This window comes from Eutrigla gurnardus, assembly GCF_963514095.1.
Source record: "Eutrigla gurnardus genome assembly, chromosome: 12".
NCBI lineage: Eukaryota > Metazoa > Chordata > Actinopteri > Perciformes > Triglidae > Eutrigla > Eutrigla gurnardus.
Window position 1 is genome coordinate 6,026,487 of NC_139926.1, and position 23,052 is coordinate 6,049,538.

At 40.8% G+C, this 23,052-nt stretch overlaps 1 protein-coding gene across 1 annotated transcript in view; it reads left to right on the top strand.

The window, feature by feature from the left end:
• man1a2 (mannosidase, alpha, class 1A, member 2) overlaps positions 1–23,052 on the top strand; it is a 158,104-nt gene that overhangs the window by 112,790 nt on the left and 22,262 nt on the right. Inside the window, exons 7-9 of the mRNA XM_084022624.1 lie at positions 13,776–13,870; positions 16,677–16,800; positions 17,392–17,485. Coding sequence (XP_083878750.1) covers positions 13,776–13,870; positions 16,677–16,800; positions 17,392–17,485 — 313 coding nt within the window. The remainder of the gene's footprint in view (positions 1–13,775; positions 13,871–16,676; positions 16,801–17,391; positions 17,486–23,052) is intronic.

A 23,052-nucleotide genomic window follows, 5' to 3' on the forward strand; every position in this document is an offset into this window, starting at 1 on the left:
TTGATTTTCAAGTTTTGCAGCCAACTTTTAATTTACTAATTTACTTGGGTGATGGTAATATTTTCTTTTGACTTGATGTAGAATTATGATCATAAGAATTCAGTTTTTGATCCATGATTAATCTGATGAAGGTCAGCTGTTATATTAGGAAAGGCGGGGCTTGACTTTGAGTTTTAAAGCACATGAAAACGCGTGGGAACGGGGCAACGGCATCGTCTTTGACCTCCTTTAGACATAATAATGTGTTCATCTTGATAAAAGTGAGAATAATCAATGCGGTGGAATCCGCGTCTGCAGTTGTGAGTCGAGAAATGCGGAGCCACTTTATAATTCACACAGGGACCGAATCCGTTATTGTTATATTGTTATTGTTATTATTCTATTATTATTTTTTACATTGTTTATAGCTAATTTCCTCCCTTTTGGTTGAAAACTGTATTTGAAGTTGAGGAAAATACTAAGCTAATTAGTCTTTATGAAGAAGGTATTTTCTGGCCATCATTACTTATCACATTAAAAAAGACTAATTAGAACATGAACACTGTTGCCTTGGAAACAGTAATATTCTGACATTCAAAGTGAAAAAATGTGTCTTGATTTATTAAGACCAAAATAAATAATGACATGGGTGTGGAAGTGGATTGACATTTTCTAACTTTTCAGGGTTTTCTTGAGAAAATAAGAGAACAAATAAACCGAACTGATTAATTTCCAGTTTGATTTCAGTCCTTTGTTTTCAGAATAGGTGCAGTGTTTTGTGTTTGTTTTTCCATTTAAAAGAAGCAGAGGCCAATGACAGCTTAATAAATGTTCACCTGAGCATGTGAAAACAAAAAACAAAGCAGGGAACGTATTAGTCACCTGTCAGTTGGTAAAAGTAATAAAAATCACTCAAGCTAATCTAATTGCCTTAAAGGGTTGACTCATTCCCACAAATAATAAATGGTGCTAGTGTTGAAAATGATGCAAGGTTGTGGGTTGTTTTTCTGAAAGAGATCTTAAAGTTTACAATCTCAAATAATTATTTTTTAATGGCAGCCTGATGATTTACAGTTGACCATTACAAATACTTCCCCTCATGCCTGCTTTGACAAATAGACATTATAAGAAAATCAAGTGCCTAAAGGAAAGAAACAAGCAATCATTAGCATCAATTACATTTCCTTTAGATTAATCACAAGACAATATACGAGGGCACGCTTTGATCAATTGGATCACAAATAAAAAAAATATAATAAAAAAAGGTAATAATCAATGAATGAAAATAGTAATAAAGTAAGTTATAACAATGGAACACTTTTACTTTTTAATTGTTACTTTACCTGATCTTTCACATCTTTCAGTCACTTCTTTTCTAACCCCCTCCCCCCAAAGATTAATCAGAGTCCACTGGAGCGATAATAGAAGCAGTGGGTGGTGGGGAAGGAGGGAGGTGGAGCATGGGAGTGCTCTGAGGAGAGACAGTGATGGAGGGAGTGGAGGAGAGGGAGGAGGAGGAGCAGGACGGCGAGGATGAGCGGAGGGTGTGTGAAGGTGATGCTTACAGATAAAGAGATGGGAGTGGAGAGTGAGGATGATGAATGGGCGTGGGGGAGAAAAGCGAGGGAGACTCGTTCTTCACTCTCATTGCACATGTCCTTGAGCAAGGCACTTAACCCCTCAACTGCTCCAGTCGAAACAGCCGCAGCGGAATAAATAGTTAAGTTACTGGCAGCTCCCCGGGGGAGGCTGTGTTTAACCGTGTGGATATGAAGCCCACTCCCTGCAGAGGGAGTTCATCAGCGTCTCTCTGTTGGATGCTTGTCGTCAGAGATGACGCTGTGTTAGTGGAAAGGAGGGGAGGATAGAAAAAAAGAAACAAGAGAAGAAACATGAGAATGAGACAACATGAAAGACATGTGTCACAAAGGTGAACAAGGAAGACCAGAAGGGATAAAAATCCATGGATGGAAAAGATCAATGGGGCTTTTATGTGTTACTAAAGTTGCAATGAAGCTGAAGTTAGAGCATATTTAACATCTTTACCTCCCAGTGAAACAGAATCTCTGGACTGTGTACCGCTACGAGACTTTGGGTTTAAATCAACCCCAAACGGACTGATTGCTGATTTTCAACCGGCCCTGCATCCTTGCAGATCTGGCGGTACATGCTGATGAATGCCGCCGGCCTCCCTGCCGGTCCTTTCACGTCATCCGGCGGGCGATCATCTGTTTGTGTTACTGTGCTCCGGTGACAGAGCTGGTTGGAAATTGGCAAGAGTTTCCCTTGAATAAATGAGACCTCAGCCTCATTGTTTTGTAATTGAAAACATTTTCCCCGTCGATATCCAACAAAACATCTCTTCCTGTCTCTCCATATTGCTCGTTTAGCTTCTACCATCCACACACATGGTTTAATATGACCGGTGTGGCTAGCTGTTCACCAAAAGGCTCATTTGATTGTATTCTCACTCTCTCAAAAACGTCATTAAATCAAGTGTTTTTCTCCTGCGTCTATAAAAACACCCCTGCTGTTAGTCCTCTCATCCACATCATTCATCAACTTAATTCTCTACATAATCATACACATTAGTGCAATATGTAAACTGTTTATCATCATTGTTTTGCTGACTTTAATTGAACCAGAATAATAGCTGATGTTAATGTGCAAAAACAGAAATAGTATACTCCCAGTTGAAAATAACAGGGTTAATGGGATGCACATGTACTCGTTACCTTCAATCCAACGCTCTGTGCTCGTGATGGGTCCGAGCGATACGAGTCTGGACCTGAGAGCTTGCTTTGGGCTCCCCGTCCACATGAAAGACGTTACTGGACACAATTTGTTATGTTGGACTTGGCATCTGTCACCCATGAGTGGATTGACCCATGCTGTAGACACCATCTGTGAATTTCACTATTGGCCTCTTAATTCATATTTTTATGCTGCTTATGGGCTTGATTGCCATTGAAATAAAATAAAATGGTATCGATTGCTACAGTATATTTCCTTCAATGGATTCCAATGATAGTTTCTCTTATCTTTGTAACATTACAGATTAAGAATATATTGACCAATAATGCAGAAGACGTGTGGTGTAAAATGTTGTGCAGATTTGCCCTAGTATGCTGTTGTGCTACTAGCTTCTAACTTTTTAATGAGATTGAATTGCATTTTTAACCAATTACTATATATAATATTATATTAACCAATAATTGATTGCTGTTTTGGCAGCTGACTATCGGTTCGAGAAAATGCCTACAATTTGGATCCCTGCTTCTGTAACATTTAAGTGAACTGGAAAAAGGAAGCGTTGAACGTGATTGAAGTTGGGCATACGAGAGAGAGAGAGAGAGAGAGGGGGGGTAGAGAGGGAAGAAGGGAAGAGAAACACCACGGACAAACATGAAGAAAGAGAGAGTCTGAGATCAGCATTCAGCAGGAGGAGGTGTAGGTGTGGGAGAGTGGAGGAGGTGGAGCAGCAGTGATGGATTGTGTTTACTCCACTGTCTGTCCCCAGCTTTCTTCTTGTAGTCTCTCCTTGTGTTCCTCCCTCTTTCTCGGATGCCCTCCTCACCACCTTCTCCTCTCTCTCCTCACCTGTCTCCTCTTTTCTGTCATCACCATGCTGTTCTTTCTCTCCTTTTTACTTCCTTCCTGATTAGTTCTCCTCGTCCTTGCTTTCCTCTCAGCTGTGCTTATTGTCTTTGTGTCTCTCCTCTTCTCATTGCTTTCTACTTTCTTTTCTTTTTAATTTATTTCTCCTCGTTCTCTTCTCCGTTGTCACCTGTCCTTGGTAATTATTTTCTTTTCTCATTATTCTGTTTCTTTCTTAATTTTCTCCTCCCTGTCTCTCCCCCAAATCCTCTATTTGCCTTTCCCTGGTGAGGTTTATTAGACTTTGGCTTGTGTTTATTTGCTCCATCTCTTTCTCACATTTCTGTCTTGCTGCATTAAATCTGTATTCATTCCCCTATTGTCTTTCACTGCTTCTCTACTTGTCCCACTTTTCTTTTTTTTTAATTTTATCTCATCTCTCTGGTGGAGCCCTACTCTCACACCCTTTAATCCTTTCCCTTCTTTAATCTTTAAAAGGGTAAATGTCTTCCTCCCTTGCTCCTCTTGTTCCGAGCCTCTCATCTCTCTGCCTTACCCTTTCCTTGAAAGCTCTATCACTGCTTGTCCTTTCCCGTCCTCCACACTTGTTTGTTTCCCATGTCCTCTAGTCTTTTACCCCACTCGTTCTCCTCTTGTTGATGTTCTCTTCATATTTTTAACTAGCTCACATTTCTCCTGCCGGCTGCAGCCGTGGCAGCGTTATTCTTGGTGTGTTCGTCTGTCTGTCCGTCTATTCTCGTGAAAGCAGTATCTCAGGAACACCTGACTTTCTTCACATTTGGCACAAATGTCCACTTGGATTCAAGGTTCAACCATAGACTGTATAAGGAGTGGACATAGTCACCCTGATCTTGCCCATTGGTTTGTGGACTACACTTTTTGAAGCCTTGAGTTCGGCATTTTGGCTGTCGCCATCTTGGATTTGGACCATCTTCTGGTGTGAAGCTGTTAACGTTATCTTCATAATTCAAGTCAACTTTACAGTCATCTGAGTATCTTATTGCATTGGTAGCGACATGTCAATCACAAGGTAGCCCCGCCCCTAAAGCATCCCCTGCTTTATATATTTGACTCTGAATTAACCGTAATTTACCTAATCATGTTGTATTGAAGACGACTTGAGACCACAAACTCATGTTTGACAGTGTTGTGGTCAAAGGTCACCATGACCTCAAAAAACATGTGTTTGGCATTATTAACTCAAGAATGAATTTGCTGATTACGACAATTTCCCACAAATGTCTAATAGGATAAAATGAATGAATAATGAAAATGATGATACCATGACGTCCTGTCTGGGGGTCATTAGTGTTTTCATCTTAGAACTTTAATGTCCCTTCACAGTGTGTTTTCAGTGCATGAAAATGCCTTATTCAGTGTTTAGTTGTATTTAGCTCCACCCTCTCGTGTCACATCTGGTTGGTTAAAAACAAATGGCCAGAAACTCAGGATGCAACGCCCCAAATGTTGAACTGGAGGCTTGAAAACCATAGTCCACAAACCGATGGGTGACGTCATGATGACTTTATCCACTTCTTACTGTATATACAGTTCATTTCCTCATTAGAAGTAGTAATTGCTGAGATATTAAATGTAAAAATGATAAATTGATCTTACTGCAACGGTACACAGCACAATCTACTCTTCCTCCCGTGTATCTCCAAGTTTGAACACCACTGGTTTAAAGTTTCCTTTCTCTATCTTACATACATTATGCATGCAGGAAAAAGCTGCAGGACTTTTTCTCTGTGTTCTTTCAAACAAAAAAAGGAGAGAGTAGAACCACAGGGATGAGTTGAGCAAGGAACAGCAGATTGCACAGAGAAGGAAGAAGGTCAGGTGATGAAGCAGAGTCCCTGTAATGCAGGATAATGGGATGAGAGCATCAAAAAGGAAAGCTACAGGATCTGCAGGCATAAACGCTGCAGCACAACTACCCTGTGGACGGATGGAGGGAGGGAAGGGAGGAGATAAAGAGATTGGAGGATGACAGAAATGGAACAGCAAAATGGATGAAGGAAAAGGCTAACCAGAGGGCCTTTTTAGGGAGAGATGGTTGAACAGAAGGACGGTCTTCAGGAGCATAATAAGAAATAGGAAGCTGAGACAAAGGGAACAATTTTGTTTGGGAACTGCAAGAGTTGGAGGCAAAACAGAGAGAAAAGGAAGGCAAAGAGGTGGAGGTGGAAAAGTACAGAAAACACCTTTTGTTTCTGCAACCAACAATCGTCATTTGAAGCTTCTCCAAAGACACCCCTTATATTTCTCTCTCTCATTCCTGCCCCTTTGTCTCTTTCATTACCTCACACTTAACCCTATCTTCCTCCGTCTGTCTGATGATATAAAGCCAGACATGGATTGATACAACTGCAGTATATTCACTGACGGTCTGTTTGATCTCGCCAGGGAGAATTTATTTCTCCTGCATGTTTATTGTCAGCAGCCGAACCCATCAAACAACTTCGGGGTGTTAGACTCCCTGTGACTGACTGTGACTATGCCACTGCCCAGCAGGAAGGCAGATCCACACACACGGGATAAAAGGAAAGCATTGCCAACACTGTGGTTGAGCAGAGTTTTTAGAGATGCAACACAAAAGACTGCAGACGGTGCAAGCTTGTAGCAAGGTGAATGTGCATGAGTTCGTGTCCCAACAGCAATTTGAGGCTTTTAACTGTTAGGATCTAACAGGTGTGTAAATGTCAAGTCCAAATGCAAACAAGTAGTCTCTCCTCATTCACTCGTTTTGAACATAAGAGTGTCGGAGGAACTGATGCACAAAATAAAAAGAGGGTTCCTGTTGATGCTCGGGGGAAGAAGGACCTCTGCTTTGCCCTGCGATGCTCGCAGGTTGTTGAGGATAATCACAGATCACAAATCTAGTGACCAGGCGATAACCTCCGCTAAGGTAACCAATGCCTTAAAAGTGCACTATTTCTAATGGCCATCAGGGGGATTTCTACATCATAACCTTGTCTATTCTCTTTCTGTAAAATGTCTGATGACTCATCCTGCACTAAAAAAAAAAAAAAAAGAGACTTTGTGCATCTAGCTAGCCACATGGGTCATATAAAAGCACACTTCACCGTGTTGTGGGTCTAGAGGGAAGACGTGTGTTTGGATATCGGTGGTGTAAAATAGAAAACAGCACGGCTGAGGACTAATTAATTCAAGAGAAACTTTGACGATTTTCAGCCTGTAGGGCTCCCCGCTCAGAAGTACACCGGATGACGCTAAACGAGCGACAAACAGAACTGGTTGAGCCAGAGTCAACCGTAGCCCTGTGTTGCACTAAACTCTTAAGTCCGTCCACTTTTAGAGTTCCAATCAAATGTGGAAGATTTGATTCCAATATCTCTTGTAACCATACTAGGCTCATATACTCTGCATCACATTGCAGAAGCTAACGATGCTGTAACTTGGGTTTCATTGGGACTTGAAACAGGCAAACTTTATTGTTTTGTTGTTCTTCCTGTAAGACAGCAGCTCATATTGAGGCCACCCAGTTGTTTCTAGCAACAATCGTCTAGCTTCCCCTGGGAGTCCTTTCCCCCTTTGCACACATTGCTGTGATGACATGCTCAGTAACTGGCTTCTGCTGTGCCAGCAGGCAGACACAAACACACACACACACACACACACACACACACACACACACACTGAAAACCATAATGGTATAACTAACGGGGGGGGGGGGGGATTTTCATTTCTTCACAGCCTTATGAATTCCACTCTGCAAACAAATGGCTCATCTTGCCCATGCAAACCAGGGGGAAATTACAAGCTGCTATCTATCTTACTTCAAATCAAATAGTGTGATTCAACCACATTGCAAAAGCCACATAGGGAGACGACTTGGAAGGACAATGAGTTTAAAAGACAGTTCAAATGAGATTAAGTTGGAGAGGTTTGGGTGAGAGAGGAAAGGCTGTGGAGGGGGACGAGGACGGAGAAGGAGTGAGAGATTTTTGTAATGGAGATGACAAGCTGGAAGATGTGATGAAATGGACCATGCACTGACTGCAGGAAAAAGAAAGGGGTTAGAGAATTAAGTTAATGAGGGAAAGACGAGAAGGATGTGGAGTGGGAAATGAATAAAATGATTTCTCCGGGTGAAATACTAGCATGCCGATGTGGTGTACTATGGTAGTTGTACTTTTCAGTGGCTGAACCACTGGACTTTCCCAAGGGAACTGCTCAAAGAAAGTTGACGCTAATGTGCATATTAAGATCAGCTTAACGCCACGTAACCACAGCATCCAGTCGCAGCTGTTTATGCATTTGAGTCCACTTCTACTGAATGTTCCACATTTGAATTTTATTCTTGCATATAAAAAGATTCAGCGTTGTTCTATTTCCATCTGTCCTCAGGGGAAAAGACATTGAAGACAGGATAGTCTAATGCAGTATAAGCACACCAGGTGGGACTTCCACAGCAGAACGAGTCTGATTTCTTTCAGAGCTTGGACGCTGAAGGCACAATAACTCAGTCATATCCTTTGAAGAATCCATAGTGCACCCATTTCCATTAATGCCCGATGCTAAATATCTGTCAACGATGACAGCGTGCTGGCAACAGTTGCAGGGATCATGCAGCTAATTTGATGATGGCGTTCATGGCAGCTCATCTTTGTGCCTGCTGCCTTTGATGCAGCCCCACTGGATGCTAAACAATATGAGTAAAATGGATCAGCTGATGGCCGAGTGGCATGACGGAGTATGGAAGTGACACCCAGTTACCACTCACACACACAGTGGGTGACTTAATTCCGTCTCTCCTGCTGGCCCTCGGGGCCCTTCTTACCAAGTGGGCGCATTCAGCACATTTCACAGTCTACCCATAATCTCTTTAGGAGGCTCCATTACATGTCAGCAGTGACCCACTGCTTCCACCAGAGTCTCTGAATGTCTGCTTGTGTGAACGGAGTGTGATGGTTTGAATGCATCAACAGATTCTTCATTGGGATGTAAACATTGTGGATCTTATTAAGTCATTCTCTATTTCATCTTAGTTCTTTTCACACAGTGCATTTGTCATGGAGACAGGTTAGTGAGTGTATTAGTATTGCAGGGATTTTCTATGCAGAATCAAATGTCTCTGAGATGGACTCTGATGTCTCACCGAGCGGTGAGCGCGTGACCCAATCTCTGCGGTTTAAATTTGAGTTTTTGTCCTGCATCCCTGTTTGTACTTTCAGAAATCCGATTAAATTGTTTTTTATAAGAGTTGATGTAAACCTAATGACAGCTGCTTCATGATAAAAGCTTTTAGACAACAAAGTACCGGGGGGTCTTATTGTGAAGAATTCATAGGAAATTAAATGTGTTTATCACAATTAGTGGGGCTTTGTAAGAAGCTGTTCTTAAAGACAAAACAAGTCTACAAATACTGTCGGGAGGAGGAGGACAAGCAGCAAAAATCGTCTGGGACTTTGTTAGGAATATAGGATGAAACGCACGCCTTGAAGTGGGTAGCCCTGTCCAAATACAGATGCAAATCCCTGCTTGGCTCGGTCTGACTGGGCGCGTCAGCAGACACATGGGTATGTTGCAAAAAACAACAACAAGGGCTTTATCTTCACAGGATAGTGAGGCCGATACATTAATTCTCACATGGAGTGAAAGCACACTCATTACATCCGATTACACAAGATCTTCTCCGAGGAACACTTACACATTGCTGACGGGATTGAGTCAACAGTTCGGAGTGTATGCATAGACATACTTTGATCGTGTGCTGAGAGAAGATCTGCCTTTACCTTTTTAAGTGCAGAATACAGTCCAGCCGACAGCTGGCTCCTCGTCCGTGTTTTTGTTATTTCTATATGTGATGTTTGGTACTTGCACACTGCTCTGTGTTTCTGTCTAGAATCATACTGTCGGAGCTTTCTCTGGCCTGCAGCGCATTTAGTCTCTCCCAGCTGCTCGCAGCTTACAAATGACGACCTCATGTGTACTAACTGGATCATTGGCCGACTTTAGGATGTGTTTGAGTGGCGGATTACAGCTCTCGCTATCCCTGGGAACGTAACATCCATGTGTCATTTGGCAGATGATTTCATCCAAAGCTCCTTCGCCCCCTATTTTTTGGTTCCTGCTAGGAGTCGATCCTCTCCGGCCGGCTGTCGAACGTCAGTCTCCACCACAAGCGTCCCCTGTAACCTGCTCACCCTTCCCTGCCACACTCTAAATCTGCTGTCTGGGAATTTGGCCCATCGAAACAAACAACCCGGCGGCCTCGGGGCACTGCTAATCCTGAAAGAGGGAGAGAATGCAGAAAAGATTAATAGGAAGAGAGAAATGGACTGGGGGAGAGTGTTGGAAAAGAGATAGGACACTGAATGGGTGAAAAGTTGGATAAGTGGGAGAAAGGCAGGATAAGGATACTGGATTTTACTTTTAGGCAAATATGTTGGCATATATTCAGTTATCAAACAACAGTACTTTTTAATTAAGACCCCTTTAATTCCCTTGATAGAGTAATTTAAAAAAAAAAGCTTGTCAGTGCTTCCTGGTGGACAGACTAGGTAATGGCGATGCAGGTTTCAGAAAACCTCACATTGGCCAACATATGTTCATGCTGTTCAAATTGGCTGATAGTATCATACCAGCCGTGTGTGTGTGTGTGTGTGTGTGTGTGTGTGTGTGTGTGTGTGTGTGTGTGTGTGTGTGTGTGTGTGTGTGTGTGTGTGTGTGTGTGTGTGTGTGTGTGTGTGTGTACTGAGAGAGTACATCCTTCAGTGATCGATTTTAAAGTGTGCTGTAATGCATTTTAAAAGGCAGAGCACTAACGCTGTCAGACCGGGAGGGAGAATGACAGAAATGAGTTTGGGAATGCCAGACAGCTGTCTGGCTTTTCTTCCCCCCAAGGATTTTTTTTCTTACGTCAAAGCTTTTAATATTGTAATCTTGTCTTTGTGCTACAGTAAATATGATGTCGGTAGAACGAGGCACATGGGTCTCATGGTTATTTTGCAGCAATGATTTGGAGATGTGTGACGGAGGAGCAGGACTCAAACTTCACTTCGTTTTGTTGATGAATTAATATTGCAGCAGTTGGTGAAAAGGAAAGACTGTCAGATGAAAGAAGGCAAAATGAGGATGTGTTCCAGGAACTAATCAGTTTAATGGTGGCCCCATATCACATGCTCAGGCATTTTTTTAAAAAGAGTTTCTGTTTAAGAAAAACTGTAGCTGCAACCAGAATATAAACATTTGCCACAGTTTATTGATTGACAATGGTTCGATCCTCCCTGGGTCTTCATCAAGTCAAACATATTTTGCATGGCATGCAGTAGTGTGTAGACCATTTCCTCACATCTCTAGTTAACACAATATTTAACGTGGTCCTTTTGTGTGATTCTTTGGGAAGAAACTCAGTTAAATCGAACAATCGATTAGTAACAAACTCAGATGAGTGTTAGTCAATTGAGAATTTCTTTGTTTACGGTAGCATACATGTTTATACTAGTGCTAATGCTGAGTTTAGGTTCCCATCGCCAAAAAGAGACGCTTCTTTTCATGCCATACTTTGATTAATACATTTAAACATGTTTTCTACAACAGTCATACGACTTTTCTTAATAATGAGTAAAAAAATGCTCAAAATATCGTATTAAATCAGGAACTCCCTTATCAAGGATCAAGTAAGGAAGATTATTAATCCAACCAAACAATTGATTCCATTATGGTACTTGTGCTTCAAGAAGAATTATATGTATTGTTTAGTATACATGGCTTTACTCTAACTAAAGAGACTCAAACTGTCTTCTCTTGTCTTGTGAGCAAAATAATTGCGAATCACAATGTTATCCCGATAATTATCATAATTTGCTGAAATGTAAAATAACTTATTGCATCAAAGTTAAGTTGCATTAAAATAAGGTAATCATAAATCTCCTTGCATAAATAAACAAATTGTGTCATCATTTTTACTTCTCTATGATAGCTTTTCAAGTCACTGATGACGATATTCACGATTATCCCAAGAATGAAAATTCACCAGGATCTACTTGGACTAGGATTGTGTTTGTTATCCTGATTCGCAATAAAATAGAGAGGCTGCTAGCTAGCTACATTGTGGTATTATAAACAAGGTAAGGAACAAGTTCAGGCATACATAAAGCAGGTAAACTCTCTATCTACCTTCAGTCTTTCCGCAGCTTTACTTCCTTTAACAAGCAACAACAGCAGGCTTGTTTCTTTAGAAGGCCCGGTGGCTTCTCCTCGAGAGCAGCCTGTTCTGTCAGCCCTGCCTGGACATGACAGCAGCGGAGGAAGATGACTATCATTACCTGCAGAGTTTGATCGGGGGGGAAGCTGGCCGTCTCGTCTGATGGCTGGTTTGGATCCTGTCCCTGCGTGATGACATCAGCAGCAGGATTGCCAATAAAAGTTTGTTGAGGGCCAGCAGACAGGCCACCGATCAATAGAGGGTTTATGATGATTGGACGTGCAGGACTACACACATCGTGACCTGACACACAAACATAGAAACAAATAACCAATTGATGCCGTCTTCAGGTCTGGAGATACATCATCAGAAAACAAACTGTACTATATATCTCTAGCCAGCTTTCTGTCCAAATTGTAGCTGAAAAGTTTGTTGATTGAGATGAGAAGTTGGTGCCAAGCCTCTAAAATCTTTTGATGGAATTATTGCATTTGTTTGTTTCGTGTATTGATTTGAGGAAGGTTAGAATCTCATCGCTTCACACATATCTGATGTTTCTGTCTGCTGCCATTTTTCCTCACTTCACTAGCCATTTAAGTCAGTTTGACCTCCTCACTCATATTTGTCCTGTCCTATCCATGCGCTTCATATCCCCCCGTCTGCAGAAGTACCTCCAGAACCGTCTGACTGCGTACCTCTCCTTGTCTCTGCTGATTTGTCCCATGTTTAACTCTACAGTTTGACATCCTAGCCCTCTGTAAGACACCGCCACTGGCTGCTTCAGTATTCACCAGCATGTGTTGTTATTGCTCCCTTTTACTAGAAGACAGCAGGAATGTTCCATAGATCTGGTCTCTATAAAACTGTTCAGCCCTGACAGATTGTGTTGATGAATCGGCCTCCGTCTGCCCCGCGTTGGCGTCCTTTCTCTTTGTGTCGCCGTGTCACCATGATGCTAAAAACTACCTCGCTGTGTATTTATCCCCCAACTCTTCTTCACAAGTCAAATATACTCTCACATTGCAACACTGGAAATTCAAATAGTCTTTAAAAGGCAGCTGTTTGCTTGATGCCGACAGGTTGGAAAGTGGAAGGAACTCTATGATACACATCGTCAACAAGAACTTATTCTTTTTATTATGATAGAATATTGGCTCAAAATGTAAGTTACTGCTACAAGACAAATAATGAAGTAAAACATTTTGTTATGATGCCAAAATTGATACCCAAGTGTTTTATACTGGAGCAAAGAAGATGAAGCATCACGGTGAATGTTGCCATACGTATTTGGGACAACACTGTGGTAACTAATTAAGAATTATACTTTTTATTCAGTCATTAAGTCTTTGTCACCTCTGCCTGTCATTACTGTCTGTACATTTCAGCATTATATTGGTATGCAGTGAGTTCAGTGGCAGAATAACTTTATTCCCCTCTTATCTCTTTGACTGGCACGCTAAGAAAAGAACAAGGGCTGCAGCAGGTTTTCCTGAGCCTTCATCTGTCAGACGAGTGCAGCGACTTGTGTAATCTCAAAACGAACACATGTCCATTTCTCGCCATCAGTCTGTAGAAATTAGACGCCAGTCATGATAATAGAAGACTCACCCTGACTGTGTGCTCTGGTATCTCACTCTGCTCCGTCGCTGTAGTGTGACCTCCAAGCTTTTCTTCCAGGCAGCTCAGTGGCACAGTATTCTGCCTCATTTGCTATTACTGCAGCACAGTTTGAAGGGAAGGTTTTTGCATATATTAGTCTCCATAAATCTGTTCAGCTCTGACCATGTGGCCATTATTTTGCAATCCTTCGTCTCCTGACATCTCACTCTGCCTTACTTGTCTCCATCCTACATTTGTTTTGCTGGTTGGCAGTTGTTTTATGTTTGTTTCCATCAGCAGTGAGAGGAATGTTAAGCAGGGGAGGTTGATGGGCTGCACAACGTTCCAAGTGAATATGATAAAAGGGAAATTTTACTTAAAGGCAACCCTCTGCTTTTCTCTCCAGGTCTTCAAGCTGAAGGCGGTCAAGCTTGCAGAAAAGCTGCTCCCTGCCTTCAACACCCCCACAGGAATCCCCTGGGCCATGGTCAACCTTAAGAGGTCAGTGACCCCCTTCATCCAGTAGCTAACCTGACAGGAGTGTAAAGTGAGATGTGACACTCAAAATGAAACTAACTCTGGTGTGATTTGACTGACAGTTTGTCCATTTAAGATTTCTTTGTTTTTGCTATTTTGAACTACCGACCAAATTTAAACCTTCAAGTGTCTGTTTTGCCCACTAAGAGGCAGCAGAAACTCAACTTTTTTTTTAAGTTTCTATGGAAACAATATCTTGACAGTGTATCACCACCCTTGTATGATAGACTGTATGATGGTTTCCCTCATAGTTTCCATGGAGGAGCTTGTCGCCACTCTATCTGACAGCTGTAACATAAGAGCAAGGAGGACCATCGTACATACAGCAACAAAGGCACAACTCTCCCAACAACATTCTGTGTCCACCTGGCTGGTCCCTTACTTTTCGGCCTTATAGTGTCTTTATTTATTTATTAGGTACACCTTGCTAGTACCGGGTTGGACCACCGTTTGCCTTTAGAAGTGCCTTATTCCTTCGTTGCATAGATTCAACAAGGTACTGGAAACATTCCTCAGAGAGTTTGGTCCATATTGACATGATAGCATCACACAGTTGCTGCAGATTTGTCGGCTGCACATCCATGATGTGAATCTCCCGTTCCACCACATCCCAAAGGTGCTCTATTGGATTGAGATCTGGTGACTTTGGAGGCAATTTGAGTACATTGTCACGTTCAAAAAGCAGTTTTAAACCACTTGGACAAGGCAGGACGGATCCACGCTTTCATGTTTACAATTCTGACCCGACCATCCGAAATGTCGGTGCAGAAATCGAGACGTTTCTCCCAGTCTTCTGTTGCCCGTGTGAATTGTAGCCTGTCAAATGAATGTAGTGGACTAAACGTAGAGTATTTACCATCGAGATGAAGCAAATTAGAAGTTTAAAGTAGCGTTAAATGGAAATGCTCAAGTAAAGTACAGGATGGGTGATACTGATCATTCTTTTACATAATAATCATGTGATCCATTGTTAATATAAAAGACTTAATTATTCATGCTGTAATGTATTAAATAAACACTTAAAAGTGTATTTAAAGTGTAAATTTGCTTCTGCCCACTTTTCTGTTAATACAGGACTGGATTTGTACAGTATAAAAAAACATCTTCAACAGCCTCACAAATAATAGTACTCTAAGTCCCTTAACAAACACTTACTTTTCTGCCCATTTTTGCAGCAACGACTCTATCTGGAATTGTCTTTTGTTTAAAATGTTAAATTCAGACCACCCACACAGGTATTTTCTCTTTAGTTGCCTGATCAGACCTCTGCACAGGACTGTGTGGGTTTGTACCAACTGTACTTACACCTCCATCTTTATTATCACATCATCTGGTGCCCTGGTGTTAACAGACATGCATGTGTATCCCACCAAACACACACACACACACACACACACACACACACACACACACACACACACACAGGGAAAATGCAGCAATGCATGTTCATACATATGCATAGACATTTATTTTAACAGACTGTATAACTATGATATAAATCATATCAATCAACCTCTCTCTTTTTCTGCTTGTTAGGTACACACAACACACACACACACACACACACTAGTAGCAACCCATTAATGTTGCACTCATGTGAAATGAAGCAGCAGCAGCAGACGCCTCCCGTCTGTGTCACATATGGTCGTGAGTAAACGTGAGCGGGACAGAGTGGTGAACTGCTGGTGAACCTGTTGCACCGACACCAACACCAACACTGTGTGTCGCGTTGCACCAGATTGAACAAGGTGTTTGGGTCTTTTATTGAGAAAGAGAATGTCCTGCTTGAAAACTTGGACCAGTGGAAATATCTAACATTTAGAGAGAAAGCCTTTTGCCTGTTAGGGTGTATAATTTTGGTGCTGTGATATAGAAATCCCTGTTTAAACTGCACTATTATTATTGATTTACAGAGAATTCATTAATTATTTATTTTTTTATTAGAAAATGAAACCACAGATCACTTGAAGTTGCAATCAAGATCCCTACTTTTAATCTTTTTTTTAATTTCTCACTTTTTTAAATCAATTTTAGATGCTGGGAGCTAATATTTGTAGATGTTTTATTATTTTATTATATATGCTAAGATGAATAAATGCTCAACTAAATGATGATAGTTACTAATTAATTAATTAGTTATGCTATCATTTATGATATCGCATTTAACGTAATCTTTTTCAATGATTACCAGATGATTTGTAAACCTTTAAGAAATTGTTTGTAACACCTATATACATATAATGTAGATAGATGAACCAGAAGCCAATTATTAACCATGAACAAAGTATTAATTATCAAAATGAAGCTTACAGCTGCTTAGTAAAGTCCTATAATCATCAAATGCAACTTTATAATAGCCATCCGGTTTGTAGATGGTGTTTTAAATTAACTGGTCCATCATCAATGTATGATTGTATAAATTCATATGTGGTTCACAAATAATTTGGTAATCAGTAACTTATATACTTAATAGGACATATACATTGTTATTTGTGCAACAATAACCTTTTAAAATAACAATTTATACAATTATTAATAATTAGTAAACACGAATGATCATTGCATTGATTGTTAACTGTAAAATATAAATTCAATTAAGTTGAATTTTTCAAAATACTATTTATGAATTATTTGATTCTTTTTTTACCATATTTTTTGTGTAGAATTACCTTATTAGGCCAGAGACATGATATGATATGCTGTGATATGATATATGATATGCTTCATCACATCAATCTCTCTCTGTCTCCTCCTCTTCCTCCTCTTCCAGTGGCGTCGGTCGTAACTGGGGTTGGGCGTCGGCAGGCAGCAGCATCCTGGCTGAGTTCGGGACTCTCCACATGGAGTTTGTCCACCTCACCTACCTGACAGGGAACCCCGCCTACTACCAGAAGGTACTGCTGTCATTTAATACCATCTATGTCCTCACTTCTACTGCATCGACTCTATCTTGGTTCCAGATGCTATTGTCCGGTTCACGTTCCACTGCAGACTGTGATGCAGGGTTGTTTTGTAGGGCTGCCGTTTTTTTTTTTTTTTTTTTTTTTAAATGTGGGTCGAGTGAATGGAAAAATAGAGGTTGCTATCGATTGTAGCTCGACTTTGTAAAAGCTCTTCTGACCAACCAGCCTGTGGTGTTTTAAATCCACCATCTTATATCTTATATTGGTTGAGGCGGTACCAAAAACGTACCAAGTGCTATCGCCAACTCGTTTCTGCTTATGTTTTCTCTGCTTGGTTATATCACTGTTTATAAATATAGCTGTATTTCAGTCAAATAAGCAATACATTTTTTTAAATGATTATCCTGTTCTTTGAATGAGTTACAATTACTTAAAAACATGTGCTGTTCTGTCAATTAAAGGGAAACAACACAATAAATATGAATTGAGCAACACTGAATACAAAATTAAAATAATGAATTACACTTGTGTGTTGTGAAAAGATGTCTCTGGATTAAAACTTGTGTCTGGTGTTGATCTCAGGTGATGCACATCCGGAAGCTGCTGGCCAAAATGGACAGACCCAACGGGCTCTACCCAAACTACCTGAACCCTCGAACGGGTCGCTGGGGCCAACGTAAGCACACCTTTTGTTTGTTGTTTTCTTTAACAGGAACTTAAAAATGCATCAGTGCATTTTATATTGGCAATACACGTCCTAAAAAATGCACATGCACATTCACATTTCTGCTTCATTGTGGATTTAAGTAAATAACAATGAAGCTCTAGAGAAATATTAAACCTCAGGTGTTTAGATGCATTCATGTTTTTACACATTTTATGAGAAAATACACTTGAATTCTTGGATTATCGATCTACAAGCAGCCAGTCAAGGAAAAGAGTCAAACGTCTCATGTGAGCGTCAGACGATCATGCACTCAGAAGTGCGTCAATATGAAGAGACACTCGCTGAAGGAAAGGGAAGGGGCAGAATGGATCGGCTTTAATGAGAACAAATTGAAGTGAGTAGAAGAAGAAGGAGGAAACACAGTATTCCCAGTATATTGATTACATTCTGGCAGTTTGCCAAGAGAAATCAACAGCTCACTAATTGAAGTTTGACGTTCAACAGTACAGAAGTCGGACCCTCACACACCTGTCATGTCTGGTTTAAGTAATTTATGGCAACTTAATAATTAAAGCTGGTGAGAGACGCCACATAAACACACCTACAATCAATGGCCACCAAAGGAAAAGCTGTTATGGTGAAAGCTGGAGGAAGAATTTAGGAGTCACTTAGCTGCTCTGAAGGCTGCTCGTACGGCAGCTGATACTTCTGCATCCCTTGCCAGACAGCAGCAAAGGGAGCAGGCTGTGTCTGGGTGGGATCTGACTTTTAACATCCTTTGGGCTCTTTGCAGGCACCTCTCCTCACCAATATCTCTGATGTTCATTGTTAGATGGGTACCACTGATGTTCTGGGCGGTTTATTGATAAAATAAACTTTATTTGTCGAGCATTTTTCAAAAACACAGTTAAAAAGTGCTTTTAATCACCGGCTGTCCTGACCCGTGCACATCCCATACCAGTTTGTAACAAGGACAGGAATTTTGCATTTTGCCTTGTTAAAGGACCACACTGGTCTAATACTGACTTCTCTCCATTAGTAGAGATGTCCCCCATCTTCAACACATCTTGTATGCATCAGTGTCTGCAGTGTTTACTTTAGAGCTCAGCCTCCCTGTTTCAACCACAGTTCACTGCCATTCATGTTGAAGCAGTGTGTAAAAACATTCTGCAAGACTGTTAAGGCTCTGGGTTTATATAACTCAACCTTGAGGAATATTTTAAAGTACTGTATTACTCTAATAAAAGCCATTAAAATTTGCTAGCCGGTAATATCAAGTTCAAGAGAACCTCAATAACAAGCACACTCTCTGAGCACAAGGAACACATGAGCTGCATCCCATTGGCCAAAAGTAGGGCTGTTGGATTTTGCCCAAAAATAAAATTCCGATTTTCTTCTCTCAAAATCCGATTTTCGATTACGATTACGATTATTTTGTGAAATGACAAAAGGCAAAGAAATTATTTAAAATATGCTGTTTTTTATTGAACATTTTGCAAATAACTTCTCCATTGGGATTTGAGTGCAAACCTTGCTCTTATTGAACAAAAAATCCCTCAAGGGATTAATATAAAGAACAATTAATGAACTTTTCCCATCTGGCTTTGCTCCATGTTATCTTCTTGTAGACCTCTTGTAAACAAAAACAAAAAAACAATCCCTTTGGGATTAAGAGAAAAACCTCACTTTCACATGTATCTTAAGGTGTGTCCATTAAACAAAAATGAATGAATAAAGTGCAAAACTTTAACTTAACTTCGATTTTACGATTTTCACGTTTTTAACATCGTCCTAACTACATAATCGAGATTACGATTTCAAATCGATTAATCGAACAGGCCTAGCCAAAAGATATCTGGCTGGCTGTGATTGGACTTTGTAACCAGGAAGTGGTCAGATAAACAAGCTTGTATGAGATGTGATGTCAGTCCTTTTGAGCCCTCCTCCGAACATTTAGTCATTTACATTTACTTTCATAGGTTGGAATTTAAATGTTTGTACTTTTCTCCCAAACCCAACCAGGGAATATTAAATTATCCATTTAGTTTATTTCTCAACATTTCAGCAACTGAGAAGACATTTAAGACGACGGTTATGTCAAGATCTGTGGGTTATTATTTTAACATTCCAACAGAATATTAAAACATTGTGAATATCAAAGTAAAACTTTTTTATGTGCACTCTCCATTTAAAACTGAGCAGTCATTTAGAGGATGGAAGATGGGAACAGATTTCTAACCATAACTGTGGACTACGAGATGAAACCTCTCTTTCACTCGTGGACAGAACAAATGGAGAGCACTCATGGATGGATGGATAAATGGAGAGGGCTCATTAATGGATAGATAGGTGACTTGGCAGTCAGACCGATGGACTTGTGAGTGCACACTTTGGGTGAAAGCAGGAGAAAATAAATAGATGGACAGATTGACTGATGGATGGATGAGTACATTAACAGATGGATAGTTGGGCTGGTGATGACCGATGTTTTGTGTGTGTGTGTGTGTGTGTGTGTGTGTGTGTGTGTGTGTGTGTGTGTGTGTGTGTGTGTGTGTACAGCGTATGGCTGAAAGTTCCCGGGCAGAACTTCGGTTTGGCATGACGTGCTCAAACCTACATGCAGCGTATTCCACTTGAACCGTACTGTGACGGTTTGTTACATGTGCACAAAGTGTTACAGCCCTAGTGTGTGCACAAGTGAGTGTGTGTCTGCATGTGTCTCTGTGTACATAGCACCTCACACATCTATCTGCTTCCATGTTTACTGTGTGTGTGGTTTGGCTCACATTCACACACATTAGTTTGCTGCCATTCCACCTTGTTGTCTGAACCAATTCAGCTGACTACAGCAATGCAGTGCTGGTTGATATAAAGCCCATTACTACTCTACCTGCATGAAGAGGCTGCATGTCAGAAGGGAGCTAGGCAGTGGTGTAGTCTAGTTTATTGTAGTGGGTATACTGTGATGATTCCCTCCCAGCCTCGTACACACACGTCCCAGACCGACACCCCATAAGCACCACCACACTCACTAATGCATACAGTCGGCTACATGCATCCACACATAATTGAAAGCATTCTGAAAGACTGGGTATGTATTATCAACAATTTATTATAAGCAACACAATTTTATAAGCAACACAATTTATTATAAGCAGCACAATTTATTATAAGTAACACCATTTATTCTAAGTAACACAATTTATTATAAGCAACACAATTTATTATAAGTAACACTGTATTCTAAGTAACACAATTTATTATAAGCAACACAATTTATTATAAGTAACACTGTATTATAAGTAACACAATTTATTATGAGTAACAATTTATCACAAAATATATATAAAATCTTAATCTGAGAAACCAATGTAGTGGACTAAAAAGTACAACATTTCTATTTGAAATGTAGTGGAGTAATACTTGAGTATTTACATTTTTATGCTACTTTATACTTCTAGTACTTTATACTTCTAGTATAAAGTTATATTACATTATGTATTATGTATTGATTATTTACATTTTATGCTACTTGTATAAAGTAGCATGAAATGTAAATACTCAAGTAAACAACAAGTACCTCAAAATTGTAATTTAGTACAGTGCTTCACTCCCCCAACTTAGGCTATGTAACTAAACTAGCCTGGTAGTCTACAAAGCGTTCCAGATATTTTTGTACTCAGACATCCGAGGTGTGCTTTGCCTCCTTGCTTGTGTGGCAGAGCGATGGCTTCTCAGCCATGTTGTGACGTACGTACTTGGCTGGAAAAGACTTACAGGGGGCCCATTGATGCTGATCATCATCAAATTGTTTACATTGGACAACAAAATTGTAGATCTCTTGTCCGTGCAAACATTGTTCATAAGACTGAAACCCCTTTCACACTCAGCCGTGCTGCAGGGGATGATCTGCATGCATCGTATGAGTGGTTTAAGGCTTTCAGGCTCAATGTGTGGGTGCTCAAGGAAGTCTCTCATACCATTAACTGCTTGGTCTTCACAAAGATTGAACCGCCTGCACAATCGTTTCACTTGTGACTCACCATACCGTATGCCAGGTGTTGATGGCCAGTTGCTTGTGTCCAGAATGCTGAGATCACAAAGTGTTTCACCTTCAAATGAGAGGCGCTTCTCCAAGTTGTTGATCAGACTTTGTAGGAACTGCTTTGCATTGACTGGGGTGAGCTTTGCATTTGACTCCAGTGAAACTGATCCAAAATGTCCCGAAGCCTGTGCTTTCAATGCCTCCTCCGATTTCTCTCCTGGAGAGTCATTGAATGATGCCAGCACTCGGATGGTGCGCTTCAGAAGCTGTTCTGTTCTCGAAAGTGTGATTGAATGGGCCTGGAGTTTCTGAGACAGGTTTGCAAGTTCAGACAGTGCATCGTACATGAGTCCAAGGTCACACAGAAATTCTTTGCTTTGCATACGATGTGCTAAGCCTCTGTAAGTTTGCCTCTCTTTGCCGTTTCTTGTTTGGTCTCCCGCAGCATTTTCAAAGTGTCTGTTGAGTGCTTCATATGACCTCCACACAGCTTTTACAGCACGGAAGCTGCTGGCCACCCATCGTGTATTTAAAACTCTGCCAATTTTCAGGACTTGTGAACCCACTTCTTGTGCTGCTTCCAGAAGTTCCCGTGAATTTTTATTGGATGACTGTAGAGATTGTGGATCTTCTCCATGAATGCTTTGAAGTGGTTGATTGACTGAACCTCATCCACAGCATCAGATACAGCCAGTTCCAAACGGTGGTTCATGCAGTGCCATGTGAAGAGGTTAGGGTACCTTGCAGTCAGCCTGGTTGCCACACCAGAGTTCTTCCCCAACATGACACTGGCTCCATCAGAAACAAATGAGACCCAGTTCTTTTGAAGCCATTCTTCACTGAAGCCTGCAGTGTCCAAACAGTTCAACAGAGCTTCCTCTATGCCCTCTGCCCTTTGGCTTTCCAGCTCAACCAGCTCCAGAAATACAAACTCAGGAGTAGTTCCATCTACAGAGGCTTTCACATTGACAATCATGGCAGATTTGTGACTGAGAGATGTAGCCTCATCAATGAGAACAGACAATTTGCTTGAAGAAGACACAATGCTGCTAACAATTGTTTTGAGTGCAGACTAGTGCCCATGTTGACACCATTTTTTTTCCTGAAGCTCAATGAGAGTGTCATGGTCAGTGAAGGGTCGGTTCATCTTAGCAAGATAGTATGCTGTTCTGAATACAGCATCTGTCTCAGAAAACACAGTTTAAGACACAGCTCTCACCATATTCCCAAGTAAATCCTGTCCACCCTTTTCAGTGAGGTCCTGAGCTATTCCGTGTGCCCTGGATGTCTGATATCGTCGTATCTTGTTCCTCAAGGAGGCCAGGGCTGTTTCTCGGTTTTCATTTGAGCCAGAGGACTGATCTTAAAGAAAGCACACTCCTCAGATATGGACACTCGTTTTTCTGTGAGGACGCCAGTTGATTTTGTCGTGCTGCAAATAGCACAACCTGGAAGTAGACAAAAACATGACTAATTAACATCATCATACAAGTTGTCCTTTTTTGTATCTTTATTAAAATATCACCTAGTG